General features: G+C 46.9%; 1 protein-coding gene across 4 annotated transcripts in view; it reads left to right on the top strand.

Moving 5' to 3' along the window:
• The window catches only part of Ablim3 (actin binding LIM protein family member 3), a 115,327-nt gene that overhangs the window by 62,221 nt on the left and 26,704 nt on the right, over positions 1–26,402 (top strand). For all 4 annotated transcript variants that reach the window (XM_055622639.1, XM_055622636.1, XM_055622637.1 and 1 more), the window contains 4 exons: positions 3,396–3,522; positions 7,435–7,528; positions 13,765–13,852; positions 26,091–26,149. In XM_055622639.1, coding sequence (XP_055478614.1) covers positions 3,396–3,522; positions 7,435–7,528; positions 13,765–13,852; positions 26,091–26,149 — 368 coding nt within the window. The remainder of the gene's footprint in view (positions 1–3,395; positions 3,523–7,434; positions 7,529–13,764; positions 13,853–26,090; positions 26,150–26,402) is intronic.

The raw sequence follows: 26,402 nt of genomic DNA, 5'->3' as shown, positions 1-26,402 counted from the left end.
ATCAGCACCACAGTCATGGCCATCACCACCACAGTCATCACCATCACAGTCGTTACCACTAGCACGGGTACCATCACTACCTCCTTCATCACTACCAATCCACCATCATGTGTATTACCATAACCACTTCCAGCATTTATTCTGTTGCAATAAGTGAACAGATATCTCATTTAATCATTACAAGTCTATGAAGGCTTACAATAAGAGTAATTGCAAGTAAGAAAACCATGACTCAAAGACCATAAATGGCTTTCCCAAAGGAACACAAATGTTAAGGCATGAGATCTGGCTCTGAGACTATTCCCTTAACACCCTCTACCAGGAGGATGTCCTTCTAATTGGAAAGAGCCTTCTCTTCCTAGGCTGCTTGCCTAGGAAGGTGAGTAACTTGCTGTGCCTCCCAAAACTCACTTGCTTTTGCTGACCTAAATAAAATAGATGATGTAGTCAACCAGACTAAAAATGGCTGCATGGGATCTCTAGAGGCTTTGATAGTAAAATGAGAGATCTGAGAGGAACAGGTGGGGGCTTCGTGCTTCCTGCCAGCTGAAGACTGTAATTCTGGAATGGAGAGGCACACCAGCTGGCTCAGCAAATAACACCAAGGATAGGGAGTGACTCTCCCCATTCTATATGGCCCCAAACCTACTGGCCCCCAGAGAGGTGTGTGCACAAGTGGACAAGAGTGAAAGGAGAAGGAAGAAGGAGGGGAAAGTCCCAAGAAACCAGTACAATGGAGGACCAGCAGAGTAAGGTGGAAAGAAAAGCCACAGGTGAAGGGCATCCCAGAATTCTCAAAAGGACTAAGCAGGGCTTCCCTACAAAGGAAAATTCCTCTGGCTTCAGATCAGAAACTTGGCAACACACAGGGTGTGGGTGGAAAACGCAAGAATGTGAAATAGAACAGTCACTTAGGTGAAGCCTGTGTCAGTTATACTGAAATGGTTGTAGGGAAGACATTTAGAAGAGGCACTGGGGCTAGAGGTGACTCTTGCGCAGGCCAGCTTCTCTCTATTCACCCTACCCTCTCAGCCCAGCCTCCAGTAGCTACATCCACTGGCTCCTAATTGCATGTAGCTCAGGGTGCTCAGTTCATCTCAGGTGTGCCCCTGTAGCTTACAGAAATGGTCCCTTTACTGGACTGTGGCCATTTCTGCAAACAGCCAGCTACCAAGGAAGCCTCGCTGAAGAGTTAGAGTGTTTTGCTAATGGCTAGTACAATGGCTGCCTCCATGGAGTCCCCTTGTAAATCTGGACCATAGCAAATAAAATGTAAGGCATGACAGATAAGAAACAACCCAAGGTTGCCTTAAGTTATTGGATGGACCATCCTGGAAGAAACAAGAAGGTGGTTCTTTGATGTGTAAGAATAGGGGAAGCGACAGGGCCAGGCCCTAGTTCCACAGAAGGACAACATCCTTGACAGTCTCGGCACGAACTCGGCATGAACTGACTTGAGAAGGGCTAAGCCTTCGTGTGTGATAAAGCGTGAAACAGGAACCACCTGTCAACAATTTGATAGATTCTTGCCCTGATTGGAATGGTTGGCCAAGTGCTCTGTGAACTTAGAACCCCTCTGTAATTGCTAAACCCTCTTAAGGAGCCTCAGGAACTATCCTATTCACGTGTGACCAGATGCTGTCTGTCTAAAAAGAAAGGAGGCCCCTGACCTACCAAAGCCATTGAATTTTAAAACCTATGATTTTTTTTTTGTTTTTGTTATGTTTAGGAGGCAGGGAGGTGGGCATGGTTACAGAGAGACTTGTTCACTGATTCCAGAAAATAAAATGAAAGGGATAAATCTCTGAAGTCTTTGTTCTCTAGCCTATCTGAAGGCTTAAAGCATTTTGCAGTTGGAGAGCTCCCTGCCCCAGCTCATGCTAAGGTGCTCGGCAGCCAAGAGTTTTGTTCTGTAGGAATTGACTCTACAAGTGAGTCATCAGGTCCCAGATGCTCCCCTACAGCCTTCTAAATACACCACCTTCTCCAGAACACCATCTTCCCTTCCAGGACCTGTCCAGCCAGGCTCCCCCAAGTTCACATGTGTATATGTGACTTCTCCTCATATGTTCCAAAGTTGTGAGTGCATGCATGTGTACGTGTGCCTGAGAGAGAGAGAGAGAGAGAGAGAGAGAGAGAATGGTGATGCCAGTAAGGAGGTCTGACCTCTGATAAACTTTGTCCAGCGAGCATTTTCCTCCTCCAAAGTGGACCATCTGATGATCAGCAAGGCCTGAATTCCCAGGATTTCCCAAGTACCTTGGATGCTGGCTGCATTTCCTGCCCCTCCCATCCCTCTCTACATTCACTGAACAATAGACCAGACCACTGGGCTCCAATCTACTTTCTGTCCCAACTGTCTCAAGGGTGAGAATAGCAGGAAGTTAAAGCACATTTTTGGTTTGGGGCTCTAACCATTACATGCTGAGGAAAGATGGGCATAGTACATTCATTCCTTTGCCTGAGCATTATGACACCCATTCATTCATACTTTCTTCAGCTAATATCCCTTGAGTTCCCACTCTGTACCTAACACCAGGCTAGGCAAACATACATACACACACACAAGTATGGCCTTTCTCTACTTATTTTTCTCCTTGTTGCAGTCAAATACTTGGTAAGTAGCCATTTAATAAAGAAAGATGTCTTTTGGCTCATGGCTCAGAATGCATATAGTCCATCATGGCAAAGGCAACATGGCAGCAGGATCGTGTCACAGCTGCTGGCAGGGGGCGCATGCTCACATCTCCTCAGAGAAAGAGTATGCAGGTCCTGGGCCAGCTGGCTCTCTCCTCGTCTGTTTTTTATTTAGTCCAGGATTCCAGCCCATAGGGTGTTTCCAGACACACTCAGGGCATCTTCCCCTCTTCATTCAAACTGTATAGAATTACTCTCATATCTAAATGTGTCCCTCCTGCAGAAGTTTAAATGTAGTCAAGTTGACCAGAAGATTAACCACCACATGGCCCTTGCCTAAAAAGGAATAGGAATATGCACAGCCTGTCTCCAGAAACAGGGCTCTTCAAAGTTTACCGTGCAGGAATTGTGATGAAACCCTATTGTCTAGATGGGAGCTGAGATGGTGCATGCTCAAGCTCCTGGGCGATGCAAGTATGTCAGGCACTGGGGTAATGAAAGGGAGTGTCAGCTTGGATAAACAGTGAGCAGCAGGGCAGCCATTTTCTTCCCCCTCACTCCATGGTCCACAGGCCAGAGCTCCAGAAACCTTTCCTCTTTCCTCCTAGGTCTCTGGGTCCTGCAGCACTAAGGTGGCCAGTTGTAAAAACAAAAACAAAAAACAAAACACAGGCATTCAAGGATGGGTTTCCTTGGCATGAAATGATGGCAGTAAGTCAAAGGGACCCAAGGTGTTCTACTTACTCTTGTTTTTCCAGACTGTGCTGGGTGCAAAGAGGAAATTAAACATGGCCAGTCCCTCCTGGCACTGGACAAGCAGTGGCATGTCAGCTGTTTCAAATGCCAGACCTGTAGCGTCATCCTCACCGGGGAGTATATTAGCAAGTAAGTGTCTCTCCCTCTCCCAATCTAGGCTTCCCAGTTTTTTTGTGTCCTACAGTGCATGTCCCACTGTCCTCTCCTGAAACCCCAGCATCACCCTCCATCATACCCTTTGGAAGCCACACAGACCACAGTGGCCACCCTCCAGCTTCTTTCTATCTTTAGGCCTTCCCGTGTTGTTTCATTTCCCATGATGCACTGGTGGTCTTCCCCTGTGGCTCCTTTCCTTCCTTCCATATGCCTCCAACTCAAAGGTGGTTCCACACCATCACGCCCCACCTCCATTCCCCCATTACTACCCTCAGACTGCTGTGTTTCATACACAGGGAACCTGCATTTATAACTATGTATAGCAATGTGTATGTCTTAATTTGTAATAACAACAACATTCCCTACCATTTACTGAGCTTTCATTATGGACAATGAACTAACATACAGCTTTAGATAGACATGACATTAAATATCTCATGGCCATGCATGACACAGGCCTTTGATCCCAGCACTCACAGGCAGAGGCAGGTGGATCTCTGTGTGTTCAAGACCAGCCTAGTCTACAAAGTAAGTTCCAAGATATACAGAGCTATAGAGAGAGACCCTATCTCAAAACAAAAACCGAAACCAAAATAAAACAAAACAAAAATAAAACTCTCATTGGAAAGAAACTCCAAGGAGTGAGCAACTTGCACAGTGATAGCTTTACTCTCTGTCCCTCCCAGGGCAGGGGCTTTGATTTGGAGAGAGGATTCAACCTCGGAGTCTCACACACAGCAGCTTTAGACATGTTCTCTTCAGGCCTCATCACTAGTGACCACACATGTATATTCAAATACCCAAAGGCAACTGTGAACAAGATCCTCTGGACTCTGACACTTTCTGCCCCAGCCTGGCCCAAAGCTGGTGGTGAGCCTGCAGAGCTACAGAGCACATGGTGTCTGTGGTGGAGACACATCAAGAAGGCAGACAAGCTATGGACAGGAAGAATTAGGACACCAGGGGTGTGTGGAAAGAGCCCGTGAATTATAAATATCAGTCATGAGTGACTGAAAGCCCAATGCAACACACTTAAATGCAACAATTGGAGTTCTTTGACTCAGACATGGGAAGGTCAAAGGTATCCTAGCTTCTTAAAGATGTCTTCAGTACTACAGAATCTCTTTCCTCCCTTTTTCTCTCTCCATCCTTCCCTCCCTCCTCTGCTTTCCTCTCTATTAAGTTTACGCCCAGGCAGATGAAGTAGTGAAGAAAACCACCAATGGTGCCTGGGTTTAGATCATGAATTTAGCAAGCCTAGTGAAAAGAGAGGCCTTGTTGAGGAAACTGCAGCAGAAGTCCTGTGGCTGCCTCTGACTTAGCTACCTTGCTTCTCCTGCCCATTTTCTTCTCAAACACTAACCCAGGGTGGCCCAACACTAAGGTGGCCCTTGTGACACTTAGATAGCTGGAGTAGAAAATGGAGGCCTCCAAAGGAATGTCCGGGTACTGCTGCCTAAAGAAGGGGAAATAGTTGCCAGCCAAGCATACCCGCCTGTATCCAAGGTGCAAAAGGGGCCATGAGTAGTCAGAGGAAGGAAGGGTCCCTTCTAACTAGTTGCAGATGGCATCTGGAGTCTGTGAGAGCTTTGTGGAAGGTTCGAGCTGGGCCTCGAAAGACTGGATAAGATTCAAAATACAAAGTCAAGCTTGAAGGCAGAATCCTAGCCCATCAAGGGTTAAACAATTCCACCCTATTTGGGAGCTCAAGTGTGTACACAGGTGAAGCAGAATGCCAGGCTGCAGGGGTGAGCTGAGGTCCAGTCAGTGGCAGCCCTAGATGCCAGGTAAGTAGGTGTCGGGCATTCCCCTCTTGGCATTAGGAATGTCTGTGGAAGTCAGCAGCCAAGAATTGGCCCTACCTAGGTCTCTGGGACAGTAGGGACTTGCACCGAGCTCTGAAGCCCCAGCCTAGAGTATCCACCTCCCTGGGTCTCTGCACCTGTCTCTGGGCCCCTCGCCTGCTGCAGCAAAGTGGCAGGAGTCAGAAAGCTATTACAGATGCTCAAAGCAGAAGTCCTCCTGCCTGAGTGACCTTGGCCAAGGACTCAACATCTCTGAGTCTTAGTTTGCTCATTTGTTAATAAGATGACTCCGGAGGTCTATGTTCCATATCTAATAAGGACATAGTAAATGCGCCCTTTCCCATCTGCCTCTGTTTATAATTATGTATATTTCCAATTCCCTAAGGTGTCCCCAACCCAGGGATTCAAGGGAAGTTGTGTTGGCATTTTACCCAGATGGCATTTTTTCTTTGCACAGTTACTCACACTTGCACCTACAGAATAAGAACTTCGTTAGAAATGCAGACAGTCCTGATAAGACCTGATAGGTGAAGGTTAGGTGGAAGGGGAGGAGGACATCCCCTATCAGTGGCATGGGAGAGAAGATGGAGAGAGAGGGGGGTTGGGAGGGACTGAGAGAGAGGGCTACATCTGGGATACAAAGTGAATAAATTGTAATAAATTAAAAATTTTTATTAAAAAAAAAAGAACCTAGTTAGAGGTCAGGGAAGTTAAAAAAGTCGGAGAGGTTTCTTGGGCCCCTGTCAAGAGCTACTTAGGTAATGCTATTTTACTCCCAGGTAGGGCTCAAGCTAAAGACAGAGAAATTGCACTCCTGCCCTTTAGATCTATCTGTGTCTGAGCCGCGTTATCCTCCACCCAAAAGTGGGAGAACAGTCTCCTTGGGGACTCTCCTGGCCACCATGGTGATTACTGTGTTCCCTGAGGAGGCAGTGGGCCAGGCAGTGACTAAACACTAGCATATACCAAGCCCATTTTCTTCACTCCTCATGAAAATGCGGGGAGAAGCCAGACCACCTGAGCCTGAGCCTCAACAATAAGCAGTCCTGAGTGAACTGGGAAAGTTACTTAGCTAGTTAGTCCGTGCTTGGGCTTTCTTATTCTTGCACTGGGAAATTAATAGTGCTGACCTCCCTGGGCTGCTGTAATGATTAAATGAAGTGATCTGTGTGAATCACTATCAAAGCAAGAAGTGCCCGCCCTCCGTTAGCTGTAGGGAAAAGTAAATAAGCCATAGCAGGACTGTTGAGATAACTCAGAGGGGAGGGTAAAGACACCACACAAGACTGGCACCTGAGTTCAAGCCCAAGTTTGATCTTTGGAATTCATGCAAAAGCGGAAAGAAAAAAACCAACTCCACAGTTGTCCTCTGACCTCCACATGCCTGCTGTGGGACCACACACACACACACACACACACACACACACACACACACACACACGCTAATAGTAATAAATAAACACATTCAAAAGAAATCTGACCTCTGTTCACTGAGTCCAAGCAGTGGGTAGACACAGTGTTTAAACTGTGCTCATGGAAAACTTCTTATGTGCTGGTCCATCAGCTCAGCCAAGTGGGTCTCTCAGTTATGGATAAAAGTTCTGGTTGACTCTTGAGGGTCTTTCAGAAACTGATCATGTTATCACATCCCGGAAGAGAAACAAGGAAGGACTGGAAGGAAGAGGGTGACATCTCCCTTATGCTTTGAGAAAGCTGCACCACGTGCGAGCATTTCATCTTCCACAGAAAACCAAATGTGTCTCAAATAATTCTCCAGAGGGGTCTTTTGGGACAAAGGGAATCAGATGGGTCTGGATAACTCATGGGGATGGGAAAGGAAAAAAAGAAAAGATGCCCAAAATGACAGCCCTGAACAGTGGCCCCGTCAGTGCCTAGGAATCTCATTAAGCGCAGGTTTCCACAGACTCTCCTTAGCTGTCAATCTGAGGGGCAGTTTGAACTTGAAAAGCACTCCTAAGCTCCCAGTCTTGGCCATCCACCACAGACCGAGTCCTAGACAAGGACGTGTTCCCCCCCCCCTCCACTGACTTCCTCCTCCTGTGTGAACTTTCTCTTGCAGGGATGGTGTTCCGTACTGCGAGTCTGACTACCACTCCCAGTTTGGCATCAAATGTGAGACTTGTGACCGGTACATCAGTGGCAGGGTCCTGGAGGTAAGTGAGGCTGGGAGACCACAGAGATGTATGAGCAGGACAGCCTGTGACTCCAAAAGCTCATCACCAAGAAGAGAAAGTCACCCACGCGCTTTTTAGCTATTGCTTTAGCCTCCCAGAGCTTGCTTACTGCAATGGCCCTGTGACCAGATAACCTTGCCAACATCTGAGCACCCCAAAAATAGAATGTGGACAAAATAATTCTTGGTTCAAAAACTGCTGTGCTGGAAAAAAAAAAAAAATCAGTTGCTTCTTTGGATTCAGGCTCAGACAGATTTCTAAGGAGTAACAATTAGGATTTTCCTCCCGGCTCTGCCTCAGGATGGAAGCCCTTTTTATGTGTTAACTGTTTGGTAATGTGCTGATTTAAGAACCAGCTTGTCTAGCAACCTGCTCTCTAAACCCTTCTTTGGCTGGTCCATCACCATGGCAACAGCTCTCCCTAGCCTCTGATACGCAGCTCTCTCTGCCAGTGACAGACAGCCTACAACCCCTTGCCGAGTCCTTGGCCTTCCTAGGCTTTCTTTCCACACCCTTGGAGGCTGGAGGCTGCCTTTTCATACCTTGAGGCCACCTACCTTGAAGAGCTCAGTGCAAAGGAAAAATAATAGCCTACGGAGAGGGACGATTGAGTTGTGGCATGTCTCTCCTGCTAATTCATAATCCTATTTGGGGTGAGGATCTTTGTATCTGTAGGCCTCAGTTTTACATCTCACAGTGGTTAAGGAATTGCAGGCTGGTTCTGCTACTGTAGACAGAATTATCAATGCCGCCAGCCTGCCTGTGGTTACCATGAAGGCTACATTGAGAAAGATTCTACAGCCACACGTGGGCTCGGCAGGAGAGCATAGCAATCAGGGAAGGGCTGTGTGAGGAGATACACTGGAGCAGAGCCCTGGGAATGAGGAGGTCAGTGTATGAAAGGCTGAGAGCCAGGCAGTGGTGGCTCAGGCCTTTAATCCCAGCAGTCAGGAGGCAGAGGCAGGAGGATCTCCGAGTGCAAAGCCAGCCTAACCTACAGAATGAGTTCCAGGACAGCCAGAATTACACAGAGAAACCCTGACTCAGAAAAACTTAAAAAAAAAATAGAGAGGAGGAGGTGGTGAGGTAGACATAGAAAGAGAAAGAAGGAAAGGAAAGAAGAAAGGAAAGAACAGGAAGAAATTCCAGCATGGCAAAAATGAGGGTGGATAGCCAGGCAGTAGTAGTATATACCTTTAATCCCAGAATTTGGGAGACTGAAGCAGGTGGATCTCTGAATTCAAGGCCAGCCTGGTCTACAGAGTGAGTCCCAGGACAGCCAGGCTACACAGGGAAACCCTGTCTTGAAAAACAAAAAAGATAGAAAATTGAGGCTAGGAATAGAATATGCCCCAGAGGATCTGTTTCGTAGGACTTTGCACATCATGTTTAGGAGTTTGGGTTTTATAGTAAGTATAAGCTGGAAAGGCCTTTGGGAAACCTTACAAAGGAGCAGCGTGATAAAACTGCATGTCTGCACTGGATGTGATGTGGAAAATTAACTGTAGGGAAGTCAAAGAGAATCAGATGTACAAATGCAGTGAGTTGCTAAACATTAAGCATCTCTGAGGACCAGTGAAGAGTACCAAGCGGAGCAAAAGGAATGCATACAGGAAAGGTTGCTGGGCCCAGGTCTCCAAGGGGGTGGGATACAAGAATAAAGAGTCTATGTATGATTCGCTGGGCCCTGGGGTGTGGTGGAGAGACTGTGCAGGAGCGACCTCAGAGGAGAGAGCATGGTGTTCACTGGAGAAAACATGAAGAGAGGCTATCTGGGAGCCACTGCATACCAAGGGCAAACACCTTTGTCTCCAGCTTCACAGAAGTAGAAATTCAATAGCTCAGCCACTGTGGGGGCAACTTGAGAGTTTGGGGACTGAGGGAGAAGACACGAAAGTTGCAGCAAAGTGTTGGGCCTGGGTGACAAGCTGAGCATGGCATCTGCGGCACCGGAAATGGAAGAGACGCCAAGTGATCCAGGCAGAAGTGCGGAGAGCATGTCAGATGGGTTGTGATTGAAATCCCAGGAAGTCTGCAAGAAGACAGACAGGAACATAGATCAAAACCCAGCAACAAAGCCTAGACCTGGAGAGGCCAATGTCAAAGCACTCAGAAGTGAATAACGGTACCAGGGACAACAGTCAGGATTTCCAAGGCAGACGAAATATTGACAGAGTGGAAAAGGGCCAGCACCAGCCTTGGGAAATGGTGGCACAAAGAGCAGGAATTGTTACAAGAAGAGAGATAATCAAGGCTAAAGGAGGAGGACTGGGGAGATGGCCCAGCTGGTAACGTGTTTGCCTTGGAAGCACAAGGACCTGGGTTTGAGCCCCGGAACACATGTTAGGAAGCCAGGTGCTCATATTTGCAGGCCAGTGCTAGAGAAGCAAAAACAGGCAGATTCCTGGGGTTCACAGGACAGCCAAGTGAGCACCAGCCAAACCTACTTGGTGAGTTTCAAACAGTGAGAGACCCTCTCTCCAAAAACGAGGTGAAGGGGCTGGAGAGATAGCTCAGGTTAAGAGCTCTGGCTGTTCTTCCGGAGGATCCAGGTTCGATTCCCAGCACCTCTGTGGCAGCTCATAACCATCTACAGCTCCAGTTCCAGGGGATCCAATGCCTTCTTCTGGCCTCTGTGGGCACCAGGCATGAAAATGATGCACAGATATAAAGAAAGACAGCGCAGTCATACACATATAATGAAAAGATTTTTAAATGTGGGCAGCTCCTGAGGAATGGTAGCTAAGACTATTCTCCGGCCCTCACAAGCTTGTGCACACACACATGAACCTGCACACATAGACGATGTGCGTGTGCACGGGGAAGTGAGAGGAAAACTGAGAATGCCGTGAAAGGACGGAGCCCCAGGAAGCATGGCAGGCCAGTTGGAGTGTTGGTCAAAACGCAGAGAAGTTAAGGAAGGAGGGGCCCGAGGAAAGGCCAGTACATGTGGTGAAAGTTTTCCTTAAACAGCAATTGCTGGCTGCTTCTGCCTGGCTGTGAGGAAGAAGCAGCCAGCAAGTTGTAGAGTCAGTGGGATGGAGGCCACAAAGGCTGGAGTTTCTTCCAAGAGGAGAATCTTGATGCGCGCTGCAGCTGGAAAGATTGTCTAGTGGCCTCTTTTCTTCAAGCTGTGCTAATGTTTACCAGTGTGGCAGTCTCTCCCTTCAAGGCAGCTGTGACTGGGTTTCAGTTGACCCTGTTTTGTACTAGCTCTTTCAGCATGTTGGACTACTTTTTTTTCTCCTTTGAGCGGGAAAGACATTTAGCAATCAACTATTCCAGCCTCCTTGTTTCACAGCTGAAAAAAAAAAAAAGGAGATCCAAGATAAGTGGCGCCTTTGCAAGGTCAGAGACAGAAATGAAGTATGGAACGCCCAGCCTTCTGGATCCCACCCTGGTGCCTAAAGCTCTCAGCCACTCAGGGGTCAGGAGACAAATAATCATGGATTTGAATTCTAATTTCATCACGTCTAGCCAAGAAATCTTAAGCAAGTTACTTTCAAGTCAGCCTTTGTCAATAATGAAGACTGTCATTTCATTCCTAATGGATATGTTAAGCAGAGCCTTGTTTAGTTGGAAGGCAGAAGCTTCATTCAAATCATGGGGGCTGAAAAGGAAATGTATCCATTCTCATAATAAGAGCGTGGGCATCCTTCTGGCTTTAGGCACTGCTGGAGAATGTGGCTGATTGAAATCACTTGAATCTTTGGCTATCCTGACTCCACATTTGTCTGCATTTCTTTATTCTGAAAAAGCTTTGCTTTGTGTTGGGGTCTTGGACCACCAGTTGCAAAATGTTCTTTCCTGATGGTTCAGCAAACATCTGGGGCCTCTCTAGATAACCTCAGGCCCATCCCTGAACCCACTGTGTCCAAAGTGTTGGAATCAGCTTATTGGTAGGGTTAACCCAACATAAGCATATGGCCTGAAGGCAGGAGGTCCAACTGAACAAAGCTCAGTGCTATTTCTGGAAGATGGAAAAGGATGCAGGCTAGGCAGTTATCCAGTCCACTGCCAGCCCATTTCCAGCATACTGCAGACACTTAAAAATGCTTCTCATCTTCCCAACCTTCCAGCTCCTTCCATCTCATGACTCCTTCTCCGGGGACAGAACTCAGTGTGCTGAGTGTTGGCCCCATCCTTCCTTCCTAAGTCCTCAGCGAGAAGAACCACACCTGCTCTTGCTCCACTTCAGACCTTGGCTGCCATTCTCTATGGCCTCATTTGGGAGTACCAACTCTTTGCTATTTTTCTTCACCACTTTCTTGACTCCAGTTTCTTAGTGGGCGAACTGGTTCATCTCATCACTCTGCCTTTGTTCCCTTGCTAGGTGCAGGCTGCCCTAGCAGCCTTGCTGCTCCCCCATTGTTTTCTAAGCCATCCAGGACCAAGGTTGCTGAGATAGGCATGAAGTTTCTTTCATCTGGGGCAGGGTGGTGGTATGTGACATTTAAAATGATGTGCGCTTCGGTATTGCCGAGGCACTGTTACCATGATGGGGAAAGTCAGGGCCAAAAATGGCCTATAATTGAAAAGATAAGGAGGTACACTAGGAAGAGGCTGCTAATTAAGCTGATTATCCTTGTCATGGTAATAGAGAATCAGTCCCACGACTTCCTTGTTTGGGAAAATAGCAGGCTCCTTCTAAAGTTTGAACACAGCTTACTTGGTTGACAACAAGGATGTTTTCTCATTGGTGAGAGCCACATAAACAACCGAGAAAGAATGGAGAATGAGGGCATTGAAGATTATTTTTATTTTGTAAGAAGCTGCCCTTTTCACATTCTTGCTGAGTTTTGAGGTAAGAGAGTCTCTCCAAAGTGGACAAGCTGATCCCAAGAACCCCACCCCTAAGACTGTTTGGAAATAGTTCTTTACACAATTGTAATTTTGGAACTAACATCAGGCCAAGTAACGACGTAGAGAAGGGGATTTCACAACCCCCAATAGTCATCCATTTACCTCATCCTTCCCCCAAATACCTATCCTGATAGGAAAAATATCCATCAAAACATGCACCACCTTCCTTCCTCTGTGCTACCCTCCTCATGCAAATCCTAGACCTGTCACCAAAGGGTCCGTGTATATCAGGTCTTCTGAGATAAGATTCTAGCATCTAATGCAGAGGTGAGATAGTGGCCTGACACTGCTGCCAGTTTCCAGGGAGACCTTCAAACACAGCCTTCTCAAAGCCATCCCTACCCCAAAAAAGAGATTTGGCAACTGCACTCATTTCCATTTTTTAAATGAAATACAAGGAAGATATGTGACAAAAAGGAATGGCGTTTACCATAGCCAGGCTTAAGAGGCCACGGTCAGTGTGAGAGACCCGGGTGTGACAGTTTAGCCTAGGCGTTAGGGGCTCCGAAGCGGCTCCTGCATCTCACCTGATATAATTTATACACTGAGCCAATTAAAAAAAAAAGAAAGACAAGCCTGTCCTTCATAAGCTATTCTCATAAATGTTTGCCATGTTTGTAAACTTCATACACTCAGCCTTACCTAATACTTTAATCCATCTTTAAGTTGACTCACTTAACAGATAATTGGTACAACATAACAGAAAAAAAAAAAAAAAAAGACATTTGCCAAATTGAAGACAACCCAAAATGAATATAGTTCTGGCCAAATTTTCTTGTTTCTGGAGATTCCAAGCCTCGTACTTGTTCTCATTCTTAGAAAAACAAATGAGTGTGCTTTAGATAATGCTAAAAATTCATGGACTCTAAAGCACACAATTTCCTTGATGAAGTCAGAATTCAAACAGGTTTAAAAGGATCTCTGTCCTCTCTCTGCCGCTCCCTTTCTCTCCTCTTTCATTATCCAGTGTTATGAGCTCTCAAGTTCATATAGTAGTACTTGCAGTAATCTTTGTCATCATTGGTGTTGGGGGCCACACTTGGGAACATGCCCTCAAGGTGGCATTTCCTTGTGAACAATGAGGATGGGGGTGGGGAGTAGCGTCCTCTGATTCCCTGTACATGTCCAGGGAAATCCCCTGACTATTCATCAAGACCCATGAAGGAATCACCAAGCTCACTTGGTAGACTCTCATATGTGTGTGGATATTCCTGGGTGGCCTCCCAACCAACCACGGGGCCATGGAGAGAAACACCAACACCACCAATATATCCAGGAAGTGTTCCCTCACCAGCCCCTACCAGACGGCAGCCTCGGTTCTGATGTTCTGCTTCATATCCTGATCTCCACAGGCAGGAGGGAAACACTACCACCCCACCTGTGCCAGATGTGTACGCTGCCACCAGATGTTCACGGAAGGGGAGGAGATGTATCTCACAGGTAAACAAATCTGACCCTCCCTAAGGCATTCTGAGAGGCTCACGGCGGGAAGAGACATGTAACCTCCTTCTGGTTCAGTGTTATCATTGCTGTTGGCTTGACCTCAAGATTAAAATTAATTCTCTCCTCTCTCGGTGGATGAGGAAAGTTGCCGGAGTGGCTAATAGGAAGTGACATGTAATCTGCCTTCCATCCCTGTGTGCCTCCACCGGCTGCTCCACTGGCCTGCTTCCCTGGCAATACTCTGAACAAATTCCTCTGGCTCCACCTGAGGGTGGGAGGTTGAGGCCAAGGGGTCAGACAACCTCAGGGGGAGTGCCCAGGCTACTGAGTGGACACAGCTTCTGCCTGCCCTGTTCCATCCCATCACAACAACACGTCTCAGAGCATCACAGCAGGATCCCGCTCAGGGATCCTGGGGTGAAAGGCACAGTGGCTTCCCCTCCAGGACTAGCTAGCCCTCTATCCCAGGATTCCCACGGTAACCCAGTTGGTCTGCAGGTCCCATTCATCCCTCTGTCCTTTGTCCAGCCCCTCAATCCTAGTACATCACAATGTTCTTGGCTCTGCTCTTCTAAGAGGCCCTCCCAGGCCCCTCCCACTCCACTGGTCTGGTTCTCACCAAGGCACCAAAGCTTGTTTCAAGACTTGAACAAACCCACCTCCTAAGCTGCCAAACCAACTTTGCTTTAGCCATTTTACTTCCAGGGGGCCCCTCACATGTGAAATATCTGCCTCATGCAATCCTACAGCCCAAGGTAGGCGCTAGGTGTTACTCAATAATCACGTGAAAGATTGTCAGCCATGACAAGTGTTGTCAGGGGGAGGGTCCAGTGGGAGGTGTGCCAGGGAAGCCCCCCTACAGACAGGCTGAGAGCAGAATTCCTAGTGAGTGGCTGATAACCGGTATATTCATTCCTCTTTATAGCATATGCTATATATTTATATACCCTGGTTCAGGCTATAACGTTCAAAGGCCCGCCTGTAGTGACCTCCTTCTGCCAGCCAGGCCTCACATCCTAAAGATACCACAGCCTCCTACAGCACCCAGCTGAGAAACAAGCATTCCCAGTGGGAGCCTATGGTGGACATTGAATCTGAGATTCAAAACACTAACAGCTGATACCTTGGTCTGTTCAAGCTGCAAAAGAAACTAACATGGATTGATGGTTCATAGATGACAGAAACGTATTGCTCGGAGTTCTGGAGGCTGGCAAGTCCGAGATCAAAGAGGCTGCAGATTCAGGGTCTGCTGATGGCCTGCTTTCACACCAGTGCCAGCTTCTTTGTTATCTCCTGTTATGGCAGAAGGGGAAGAGTGGTCTCCTGAGGCCTGTCTCCTAAGAGTATTGATCTCAGTCATGGAAATTCTACTCTCATGATCCGATCACTTCCTCCAAAGGCCCCTCCTCCTAATAACCGTTAATGGTAGAAGTGAGTACAGTGGGGCCAATGTTAGGGCTGAGAGGCAACGAGACCAACAACCCTCAGGCAAACCAGAGGGAAACAAGTATTAACAAAGTGAAAGATGCTGTGGGGACTCAGAAAGGAGAAGGTTAAGTTCCGAATGATACTGAAAACATTAGGGTGTTCACTATGATTGGTCCTGCCAAGAATGCTCAATGGGAGAGCATTCTTGAGAGTCCTTCATGGTTTCCCCAGAACATAGCCCTGAGTCCAGGGGCCAGTTACAGGGAGTAGATCTTCTTAGCATTTTGTCCTCACCACAGGTACCCCAGCCCATGAAGTCCCTTAAGCTGTACTTTGCCTTCTGTGCCTATGGCAAAGTTTCTGAACCTCAACACTATTGATATCTGGAGCTAGACAATTCTTTGGTATAAGGATTGTTTTGCATGCTATAGATTATTTGGTAGAATCGCTGGTCTTCACCCACAAGGTGCCAGTAATATGCCTTTTCCAAAACTGTCTCAGATAATACCTAATATCCTAGGTATAGGGAACAGGACAAAATCATCCTCAGCAAAACCTGTTGGCCCACAGATATTCAACAGAAACCTGTGCCATCATTGGGCGTGCCGGGCAGGGGTTCCTGGGTGACAGTAAATGGAAGAGACCATTCCAAATGAATCCTTAAATATCGTGATCATTCAGGGGGATTGTTGGAGGAGGGTGTTGCTTTGAACTGTATTAGAGCCACAGACCACATTGTATAGCTGAGAGATGGGATGCTCCTAGAGAAATACAAAGGTCTTTGTGAGCTAAAGTGTGCAAGGCAAAGAGGAATCTGGCCTGAGATTCCTCTCGAGGCTCTCTCCACCTTCCTCCATAGGACTCAAACCCTAGCTAATATTCAGGTCTGGTCCTTGTGACTCCCCACGAGCCCTGATGCCCTCCATTGATCCTGAGTGATTCCTGCTTCAGGGCTGTCAGCAAAGCAACCACCACTGGGATTTGAAGTTGGCACTTGGGTTGGAAATCTGCTGTGCAGTGTTCCTTTCACCTTCTCAGCCTCCTGGTATTGAACCTGCCCTCACACTCACATTCCCACTTGTGCATCACCGAGCAATCAACATCTTTGCCTTCCTTCTTCAACTCCAAATCTTCATCGTTCTCCTCTGGTAGTCTGGTCTAAACTACTTCAGATTGAGTCTTGGCACTACTGCTTACTAAGTTTTTTGTTGTTGGTTTGGTTTGGTTTGGTTTGGTTTGGTTTGGTTTGGTTTGGTTTGGTTTTTCACTTTAGACAAATTTCTTAACTCTCTGGGCTTAATTAACAACTGTGAGTTAGGAGCTTTGCTGACCCAACTTCCCACAGAGGCTGAAGGAGTTAAGCAATGGAGTCAAGCCAACAGCTCTGTGATAGTGAAACAGAGTGCATGGTAGAAAGAACTTAAGGCAGAAATGCCTCCAGGAGGTGGGAGAAATTCTTGGTAGTGAAGAAGAGCTGTCACCCTCTCACTAATTATCCCCATTCCTACCCTTCTGGCTCCTGGGAGAGTGGGAGTAATTGCAGAGTACTGGAGGACCTGCCTCAAGGGATGCTGAGTGATCTGGAATAGGGGGGCTTGGGCCATGGGTGCTAGAGTCGTAATGATTCTGCCTATGGGTGTCATGTGTGGGTGGCAGCCACTGGGAGTTTCAGTTACCACTGGGGGCTGAGCCTAGAATACCCTCACAGAGAAACAGCACCGGGACTCAAGTCATGGCAGTCCCGGAGTGGAATGAGCCGGCTGAGGGCTAGTAGTCCTGAGTTCGGGTGTCGGCACTTCCATTAATGAGCTGGGATCTTGATGTGAGACTCCTGTATCTGGCCCTCTTCCTTCAATATCGCTGATCCACTCCAGTGCAGGTCACACCGCTCCAGGCTCTCTATTGCATGCCGAGTACTCTGCTTGGAGAGAGCAAGGCAGGCATGCCAGTTCGCCTGGTGGAGTTTGTTAGAAAGGAGAGACTGACATTCATCAAATAGAGGCAACAAGATCAATAACAGAGTGGAGAGAAGGCTCTGAGGATTAAATCTGGGGCATGTGTCAGAAGACCAAGAAGCCAGGGGAGGCTCTTCTGTAGAAGGGACATTGCAAGCCAGGATCCTGAGCACGAGTCATGGGGAAGGGGCAGTGAGGAGAGGAGAACGGAGAAGCTGTGGAAGCAACGAGAGCAGGCACAAAGAAGCATCAAATGGTGGAAAACTGAGACCATCCATATATATGCAGAGACAGCAGACACACACCGCAGAGACACTGGAGGACAGGCCGAATGCAAAGGTGCTAAGTCCTCTTAGAGCAGGGTATGGAGGTGGAAGGGCCAGAGACATAAAGTGTCAGGGCCCCCGCAGCTTGTGGATGGAGTCTGGAGTTGGGGGGTCTGGAGCAGGACAGGCTGGGTCTGGCAGATGATCCCCGGAAAATCTTCGGTTCATTAGTTTGTGTTTTAATTGCTGTGTGATGGCATTCTGATAGGTTCCACTTGGGAGATGTCTGACGTCTATCTGGGAGACTTGTGGGGCCCCTGGAGACTAGAGCAAGTTTCCTTTTCTTTGTTTCAAGTTCTGTTGTGCATTCTGTCTTTCAGCTGTTTCTGTAAACGGGCCAGACTTCTAATCTGTTATCCAAACCCTTCATTTGGGCTTCCCCAGGAAATTAGGTCACTGGTTTTACTGGAGCGGAATAGAACTGAAATACTTCAGGGTCAGGGCAGTATTCACACCGAAGCCACAAAGTCCACAGTCGCTGCAGAAGTGGGCACTGTGCTGGGCTCTAAACATGATGTAAGTGCTCTCCTCCCAAATATGCCTCGTCAATGGAGCAGGGTGCAGTCTTCAGCCAGCCTTTTAGCTGCCCCATGCGCCACTCCTCTCATGCACAAGGTCAGCTTTGCATAGTCAATGAATTCTCTTTGAAATCCTGGGACAGAGCCTACACCACTAATGAAAGTGCTGTAGTGAAGTATGAGTCCCCGCGTTGTTAAAGGTGAGAAACATAGTATCGTGAGTCTTTCCACTGTTGCGGCATCTACTGCTGTCAAAGACAGCACTGAGTCTCCAGTGCTTTGCTACGTGATTCTCCTGTCTCCACTTTCCATTTCACCTTAGGAGTGTTGGGATTGCCCATGGGTGTCTCTAGGTGCAGCCAACTTATTATTATCATTATTATTATTATTATTATTAGTATTATTATTATTATTATTAATTCCAGGTAATAAAGTCAGGCTTTGGGCTTTTGAGCACTTTTACTGGCTAGACCATCTCACTGGCCTTCACTCTGACTTTTGAGTCAGGGTCTCTCATAGGCCTGAAACTGGCCAAGTAAGGGAAGGTGACAGGCCATCAAGTTCCGGGGATCTGCCTTTTTCTCCTCTCCAGCACCGGATTACAAGTGCAAACCCCGACACCTGGCTTTGTCACCAGAGTTCTAAGGCTCAAACTCAGGTCCTCCTGGCTGCACAGCAAGCGTTTTGCCAAGTGGCTCATCTCTCCAGACCCTCTGTTTCCAAACTCTTACGGGGAGTTTCACAGCTGGCCGCCTGAATTCTGTGACTCTCCTGAAACCGCTTGCCAAGTTCCACATATAGATGTTCCCCTAGAAAGAAGGCCTGCAGCTTTCATCTGATCGTGAGCAGAGCAGTGCGCGTGACCCAAGAATAAAGCGGAGAGCCTCAGTTCCGTGTTCATGCAAACCCCACAGATCCTGGAGCTGCCTTTGAGGGCCACACCAAGCCTTCTCTGTAGAGAGGAGGCTATTTCAGACCACATTCTTTTTAGCTCAGATAATTCAAGGACCTGGTAGCGGGAGGCATGTCCTGGCACAGCAGGGGGGTGCAACCGACATTCAGCAAAGGCCTCCTTTTCCTGACAGGTCGCTCCGACAGGTGCACCAGGCCAGTGCACGCCCCTACTGAGGATGTGCAGTTGTCTCACGTCATGGCAGACCAGCCCACATTCTTGATGTCTGAGACTCCTCCAACCTCACTTGCTGAGCCACTGTTGCCAAATGGGTTGCTATCGTTCCGTACTTCAGGCTTACGACTTTCAGCTGGGCCTCTCTAGTGACAGTTTAGATTGTAGGAGTTATGCTTAAAAACTTTAAACTTATGTTTCCTCAATCCTGCTATATAATTTTAGATCCTTCAAACATATCTTACTCTTTTACTAAACTGATATTTCCTCTAGTCTGCCTGTACATTTCATTTTAAATGGAGTACATTTTAATTTTTGATGAGTTGCCTTTTTTTTCCCCCTTCAAGATTTTAAGAGTTACCTGGCATCTTCAATCACTGAAAATATGACAGTGTTGTATTTCTAAAGTCTGTTTCCATCTTGTTTGGATCAGGTCACTGCGAACACAAAGTGATGTGGCCATTTCCTCACCAGCTGCATGTCACATCTACTTCACAGGCAATTTGCTCATGTTGGTCAAAATTAGGTCCAGAGCAGCACTTTTCCTGCTTGCTTCCTCTATTTTCTAAGAAACTAAATTGCCTTCAGGGCAAGTCAGGAATATGTCAGGTCCTCAAGTCTGAGTTCGAGGAGAGGTTTTTATTTATCTGGACTTTTCAGGTGGCAGAAACGGAAGGGGAATGGTTGATGGGTTGATGCATCTAGAAGCAGCTCCATCGAGAGGCTCTTGAGCATCCCCAGACCAGTCTTCTCTCTGCTTCCACAAAAGTATAATTTTCGAACTAACGAGTCTTATTGAGGCTACGTACAGAAGTGTGAGTGAGGGGTTACTCACAGTAGCAGAAGTGACTCAAAGACAGCTGCATCACCAGAGCCTCCCCAGCAGGCATGAAGGCTCACAAAAGCTGGAGACCTTGAATGAACTTCACCACCTACAGGCAGTTCAGCAGGTTGAAGAGCATCTTCCTGGTGGCTTTGTTGGCCTGAGCCTCTCCCAGGCCTCTTGGCTTGTCTATAACTGTCTTTCAGCAGTCCTTACTACTTATATAAGCTTGGGGACAGAGAAACCTGTTAGATCTGATCAGTTTTAGAGACTTCCTGGAGCTATTGAGGTGTTTACTCCCTGTCATTAAGAATGTCCCTTCAAAATGTAATGTTTTCACAATACCCTCAGCTGCTGTGCCTGGCTCCACCAAGCCCTGCTTCTAGGAGTCAATGAATAAACCTCCAATCTCTCTATGAGTCCTTTCAGCTTACCCAGACTAGTTAGCCCCTAGCGCATATTTTTGGATAGAAGCAAAGAGATAATATTAACAACAAAAATGTATATGTAACACCTACTATAAGCAGATAATATTCTAATGCTGTGTGTGTCTCCTTACAACAAACCTACAAGGCAGATATTATCAACCCCCACTTTGTAGATGGGGGGAAAAGGTACAAGCAGAACTGAGTCCCTCTGGACAATGCAGCCAGTGACCCAGCAAGCAGCAAAACCAGGATGCAAGCCTCAAAGGATATTGCACTAAATAATGCATCAAATGCCTGATACCTGGGGAAGACCTCTGACACCCAAGATGATGGCAATGGTGATATTGTTATACACAGCAGAGTCAAGGGAAGAGCTTGCTCTCCCCCTCCCATAGACTGTGCACCCTCAGTGGCAGAGGAGGAATGAAGTCCTCTGTGGTCTGAAGAAGCAATCCATTTCCTCTGGGGTTAGGAGGCAGGGAGGTTTCCTTTTTTTTTTTTTTTTTTTTTTTTTTTTTTTTGAGATAAAAACTCACATAACATCAAATTAGCCATTTTAAAATAGCTTTTTAAAATACTTAAACCATTTTAAAATACTTAAATAGCTTTCAGTCCATTCACAATGTTGTACAACCATCATCTTCCTATCTCTAGCTCACCCCAAAAGAAACCTCATCCCCTTTAACCGGTGCTCTCTACTGGCTCACACCTGCCTATAAGCTTCTGATATCCACTAATGTGCTTTGTGTCTACAGACTGACTTCACCTTCTGACAGACAGTTTGTCTGTCTTAGTTAGGATTTCTATTGATGCAACAAAGCACTGTGGCCAAAAAGCAAGTTGGGGAGGAAAGGGTTTATTTGACTTACATTTCCACATTGCTGTTTATCACCAACAGAAGGAAGTCAGGACAGGAACTCAAGCAAGGCAGGCACCTGGAAGCAGGAGCTGATGCAGAAGCCATGGAGGGGTGCTGCTTCCTGGCTTGCTGCCCAGGGCTTGCCCAGCCTGTTTTTTTTATAGAACCCAGGACCACCAACCCAAGGGTAGAGCCACCCACGGTGGCTGGGCCCTCACTCATAGACCATTAATTGAAATAGAAAAAAAAAATGCCTTACAGCTGGATTTCGTGGACGCATTTTTCTCAACTGAAGCCCCTTCTTTTCTGGTGACTCTCAAACTTGTGTCAAGTTGATACAAAACCAGCCAGTGCAATGTCTGCATGTCTGAGCACAGATGTCTGAGAAGATCAAAAGCATCTGATTCCCCCCAAAACTGAAGTTACAGCTATGAACTGCCTGGTGTGGGTTCTAAGAACAAAACTTAACACAGAGCCATCTCTCTGGCCCTGGACTCTAAGGTCATTGCTGGGTCATGTCACAGAGGCAGCGCTGCTGCCGTGGAGGCAGAATGCAGAGCAACCTCACCCTGCAGTGAGCAATCTGAAGAAGGAACCTGTTGGGGCAGAATTCTCTGCAGAATCAGAAACCTGAAACTCAACCACCTTCATCACCAAGTGTGGAGGGCTGTATGTTAGGCACTGGGAGGGCCGTGGCAACCCACAGTGTCTAAAAACATTCAAATTCTAAAGTGTTTACACAATCCTGACCCAGAACTTCAGACTGGCCACTTCAGACACACTGCTCCCAGTCACCTTTGTATTCATAAACCCTCACTGGGCATTCTGTAAGACAACCACGCCCGGATCCAGCTCTGACCTTTTAAAAGAGACATTGGTGACCCGAACGGCAAGGCCCAGCAGAGAGGTGGGTGGGATCCTAGCATCCTGTCAGGCCCAGACACTGCAGGTCTGCCGCATACTGTAACTAGTCTTACTGATTCTGCTGAGCATCAAAGTGGACCTCAGGACTATGCTTGAATTGGGTCTCTATGTCTGATCAGCTGATGGTCCTATAACCTTCACAGTAGGTTTCAACCACAGAGCATGGAGGCCTGGGTGACAGTCTCAGAGAATAAGAGAGGGTGACTTTTGGAACCAGGAATCCAAACAAAACATGCCCCATTCTTACAGTATGTTAGAGTTCTGTCTTGGACCATGGGTTTCTATCTCCCATAGCATTCTTTAAAAATTAACTTGGGGTACTATATGGTATTTAACCATCTGGTCCTCATCTAGAGTCATAAAGTCACCTGGAGAGCTGTTGGATCTCCGATTCTCAGCTCTACCTCCAAGAAATTAGTATCAGGCTCAGCATGGGAGCTCATAACTCTGCACCAGGTTATCAGACAAGCACCCCACATAGGTCACACCTTGTGCAACCCCAATCTAGTGAATGCTCTTATGTACACTCAGTCTAGAAGTGTAGCTGTCAAAAGGAGAGGCTAGCTTGTTCTGTTTGCCCAAATCTCCAAACCCAGCTTAGAGAATCCAGCTGGCCTAATGCCGAATATCTTGCTTCTTTTTTTAAGCTTCATTATTGTTGTTGTTGTTGTTGGTGGTGGTGGTGGTGGTGGTGGTGGTGGTGGTGGTGTGTGTGTGTGTGTGTATAGATTTACCATGGTGCACCTGTAGGACAACTTGTGGGGATTTTCTCCTTCTACCTGTAGGTCCTGGGGAGAGACCTATTAATGTAGAAACAAGAGCTCTGAGGCCTGAGCTGGCTGTCTAAAATCCATCAGTGTGATTGACAGGTTCTGAATCCCATCCACAATACTGACACTGGGCTTTTTCCCATCCAGCGTATATTTGAAAACTTGTGGAGGAAGGGATCTCATTATCAACGGAGCAAATACACTCAATTCATAAAAGTTAGTTTTTCTTCCCTGGAATTTTTGCCCTTCATTCTTGTTGCAAATCCAACCAATGAAAGCCTCAGAGAGCACCAAAATGCACACAGACATGGTTCAGTATTCTCTTCCCAGGGTGAAGATGCTGCCTTAGGGACTAATTTTGAGTGCCCCTCCCCATTCTGGTTACCACCTTCCTCTGGGTGCCTTTCACGTTGTAACTATAAAACTACCAAGGTAAGATCCAGCCAGTTGTTTACATAGGCAAGGCACTGTGATGGGAATTTAAATGGGGAAAAAAAATTACCTTCTTCCCAGGGTATATTAGTTAGAATTACTATTGCTGTGGTGAAACACCATGACCAAAAGCAACGTGGGGGAGGAAAGGGTTTATCTCACTCACATTTCCATAAAACAGTTCATCAGCAAAAGCCTGAGGGCAGATGCTCAAGCAGGGCAGGAACCTGGAGGCAGGAGCTGATGCAGAAGACACTGGGGACAGAGGTGCTGCTTACTGGCTTGCTCCTTGTGGCTTGCTCAGCCTGTTTTCTTATAGAACCCAGGACCAGCAGCCTAGGGATGTCACCATGCACAATGGGCTGGGCCCTCCTCCGCTGATCACCATTCAAGAAAATAACCCATAGGCTGGCCCAGTCTGATCCCATGGAGTCGTTCTCTCAATTGAGGTGCCTTCTTTTCAGATGACTCCAGCCTGTGTCAAGTTGACACAAAACTAGAAGGCACACTAGGTGTTTTCTTTCGGTTGAGGCAGTGCTACTGATCTGGTGACCAAGGGCATAAATGCTCAAGAAACCATAATTTCATACAAGTATTCATGAAAAAAAAATCACTTTTTCTTACCTTTATTTAAGTTTTTGCTAACTACCAACAATTTATGATATTCTGGCAACTCCTAAACTAACCCTCCTCTTTCATTTCTAATTACATCTTCCTCCTGTCTTTGGATTCTTCCTCTCCTCTCTCAGTTCATTTGTAAACATGCTTTCTTGTATGCAGAGTAAAGCTGATAGCCATTTGTGGCTCAGTTTTATTTCAGATCACATATGTCATGTTACAGAATCAAAGCTAGAGAGACAATTCAATCTGAACCCACACACATCTATCATTTCCCTTAGCCTGGACTTCTGCTTCACCTTTCCTATTTGTCTTTCACTCAATTTCATGACCTCATCAGACCCCCATGTCCACTTCAAGCATTTTCTACAGTGACCTGGCACATGTGTTTCCTGCCACAGCCACAGTGGTAAACAACTCCTGGTGGACTCAGGAGCAACTCAGAGAGGAACCGGAAATGCTCTCTGTAATTTAAACTCCCAAAAGGAAAGATCACAACCCACAGCTTGCTTGATAGTAGACACACCCTGTGAACACTGGCTTAAGCCTCAAACACAGAGTCCCTCTACTGGGCTCTAATAACCATTGCATTTCACTCTAGACAGAATCAAACTCCTCTTGAGTAGTTAAAAACTTCCAATACCAGCAAATAAGAAGTGTGGACTCTTATCCCACAAAAGACAAAACCAGCCCCAGAATAAGAATTTTGGAGATGAAAATAATCCAAGACTACCGAAGCACTACCTTAATATTTACTCAAGTGAAGAAATGGAGAGAGAGAGAGAAAGGATCTTTTAATGGCTGAGTAGAGGGAAAAAAAAACAAAAAACTTTGGACACCATACTTTGGTTTGGTCCTCTCTCCTCTCCTTCAGGTCTGGTTACTTGACCTCACACCAAACTCCTGTGCCCTAACCAATATTCTAGTCCTAGCATCTCCAAGCAACCACCATCATGGAAAGCATAACCTAGAAACAAAGTCAGACAAACAAATGCCATCTGGGTGCTCAGGAATGGAGCCATTTGTTGGCACCTTTCCTTTTAGGGCTGGTTACCCGAGGAATGGTTCCAGAGGGATAATATGTTCCTATTTTTTCCCCTTCTAATCCAGGACACCTGTCCCTTCCTTGGGGAATGTGCAATAGTTGAGGCTTCACAGCACGTGACCAACCACCTGTTGTTCATGCCTTTCCAAATCGGCCTCAGGTTTGGAGCCAGCCCACTGGACCCCACACCCATTATAAAATGTGGGTATTAGCAACACTAGTGTACTAATCTTGAAGTGTCTGGAGTTTCTGAGGAATTATCAGGTCAAGACAATGCTCCCCAACAGAATATACACCATGACACCTCCTCCCCTTAAACGCAATAGCTCCAATAAGTCCTAATCCCATCTTAAGTCTTGGAAGAGAAAGGAAAGCTGAGGTTAGCCACAGTTTGTCATTTTCTTTCACCACCATCCCCCCCGCCATTCATCCATTCAACAAATATTTCTTGGCCACCTGCTCTGTGTCACTCACTACCAGTCGCCTGTTCATCTATTTTGCCCTGCAAACCCAGGGTCTTCCACTAAAGGCAAACTCTGTGCAGATGCTGTGGGAGCCAGACCCATGGATAAAGCTCAGTTCTTGCCTAGAAGGTGCAGCTAATGTAGGGTGTCAGACTCACAAGCTAATATGACTTAAGGCTGTATGTGTGGAGAGACCTCAGGGAACTATGGAGCCCAGAGGAGGAAAAAGTCACCTCCAGTTGACAGGTAAGAACATTCACAAGGATGCCATGTGACCTGTGAAGAAAGAGTCAGGATTTAGACACCCTGAAAAGGTATGTGTGGAGTCAGATTGGCATCCCAGTGGCTTTCTGAAACAATGGGGAGCTAGGAAAGCTGGGAAACAGAGAGGACTTCTCCCAACTGATATGTGTGTGTAGTACTCTTTTGACACCTGCTGTCAAAGGAGTAAAGTGAGGTGACGTGGGGCTTCTGGTCATTGGTAGGTCTGAGTCTTTTGTTATTTTCCTGGCACCTTAGGTTCTGAGGTTTGGCACCCGATCTGCAAGCAGGCAGCCAGGGCAGAGAAGAAGCTCAAGGTAAGAGGCATAGTCCTCCATGCCACCTTTTGCCACAGGTTGGGAAAGGGGTGCTTTAGTACAGAGCATGCCAGTTCCCAAATGTGTGTGCATTTCTGTGGGCTTCTTAATGGGAAGAGTTGCTTCATGGGACTTGGGGTAGATTAAGATCTTATATATGGAAGAACGTTGGAGGCTGGAGAGGTGGCTCAGCAGTTAAGAGCACTGTCTGCTTTCCAGAGGTCCTGGAAATTCCCAGCAAGCACTTGGTGGC

The sequence above is a fragment of the Psammomys obesus genome, unplaced genomic scaffold (genome assembly GCF_907164565.1).
Source record: "Psammomys obesus unplaced genomic scaffold, mPsaObe1.curated_primary_1811, whole genome shotgun sequence".
NCBI lineage: Eukaryota > Metazoa > Chordata > Mammalia > Rodentia > Muridae > Psammomys > Psammomys obesus.
This window is presented reverse-complemented; position numbering and strand designations above follow the sequence as displayed.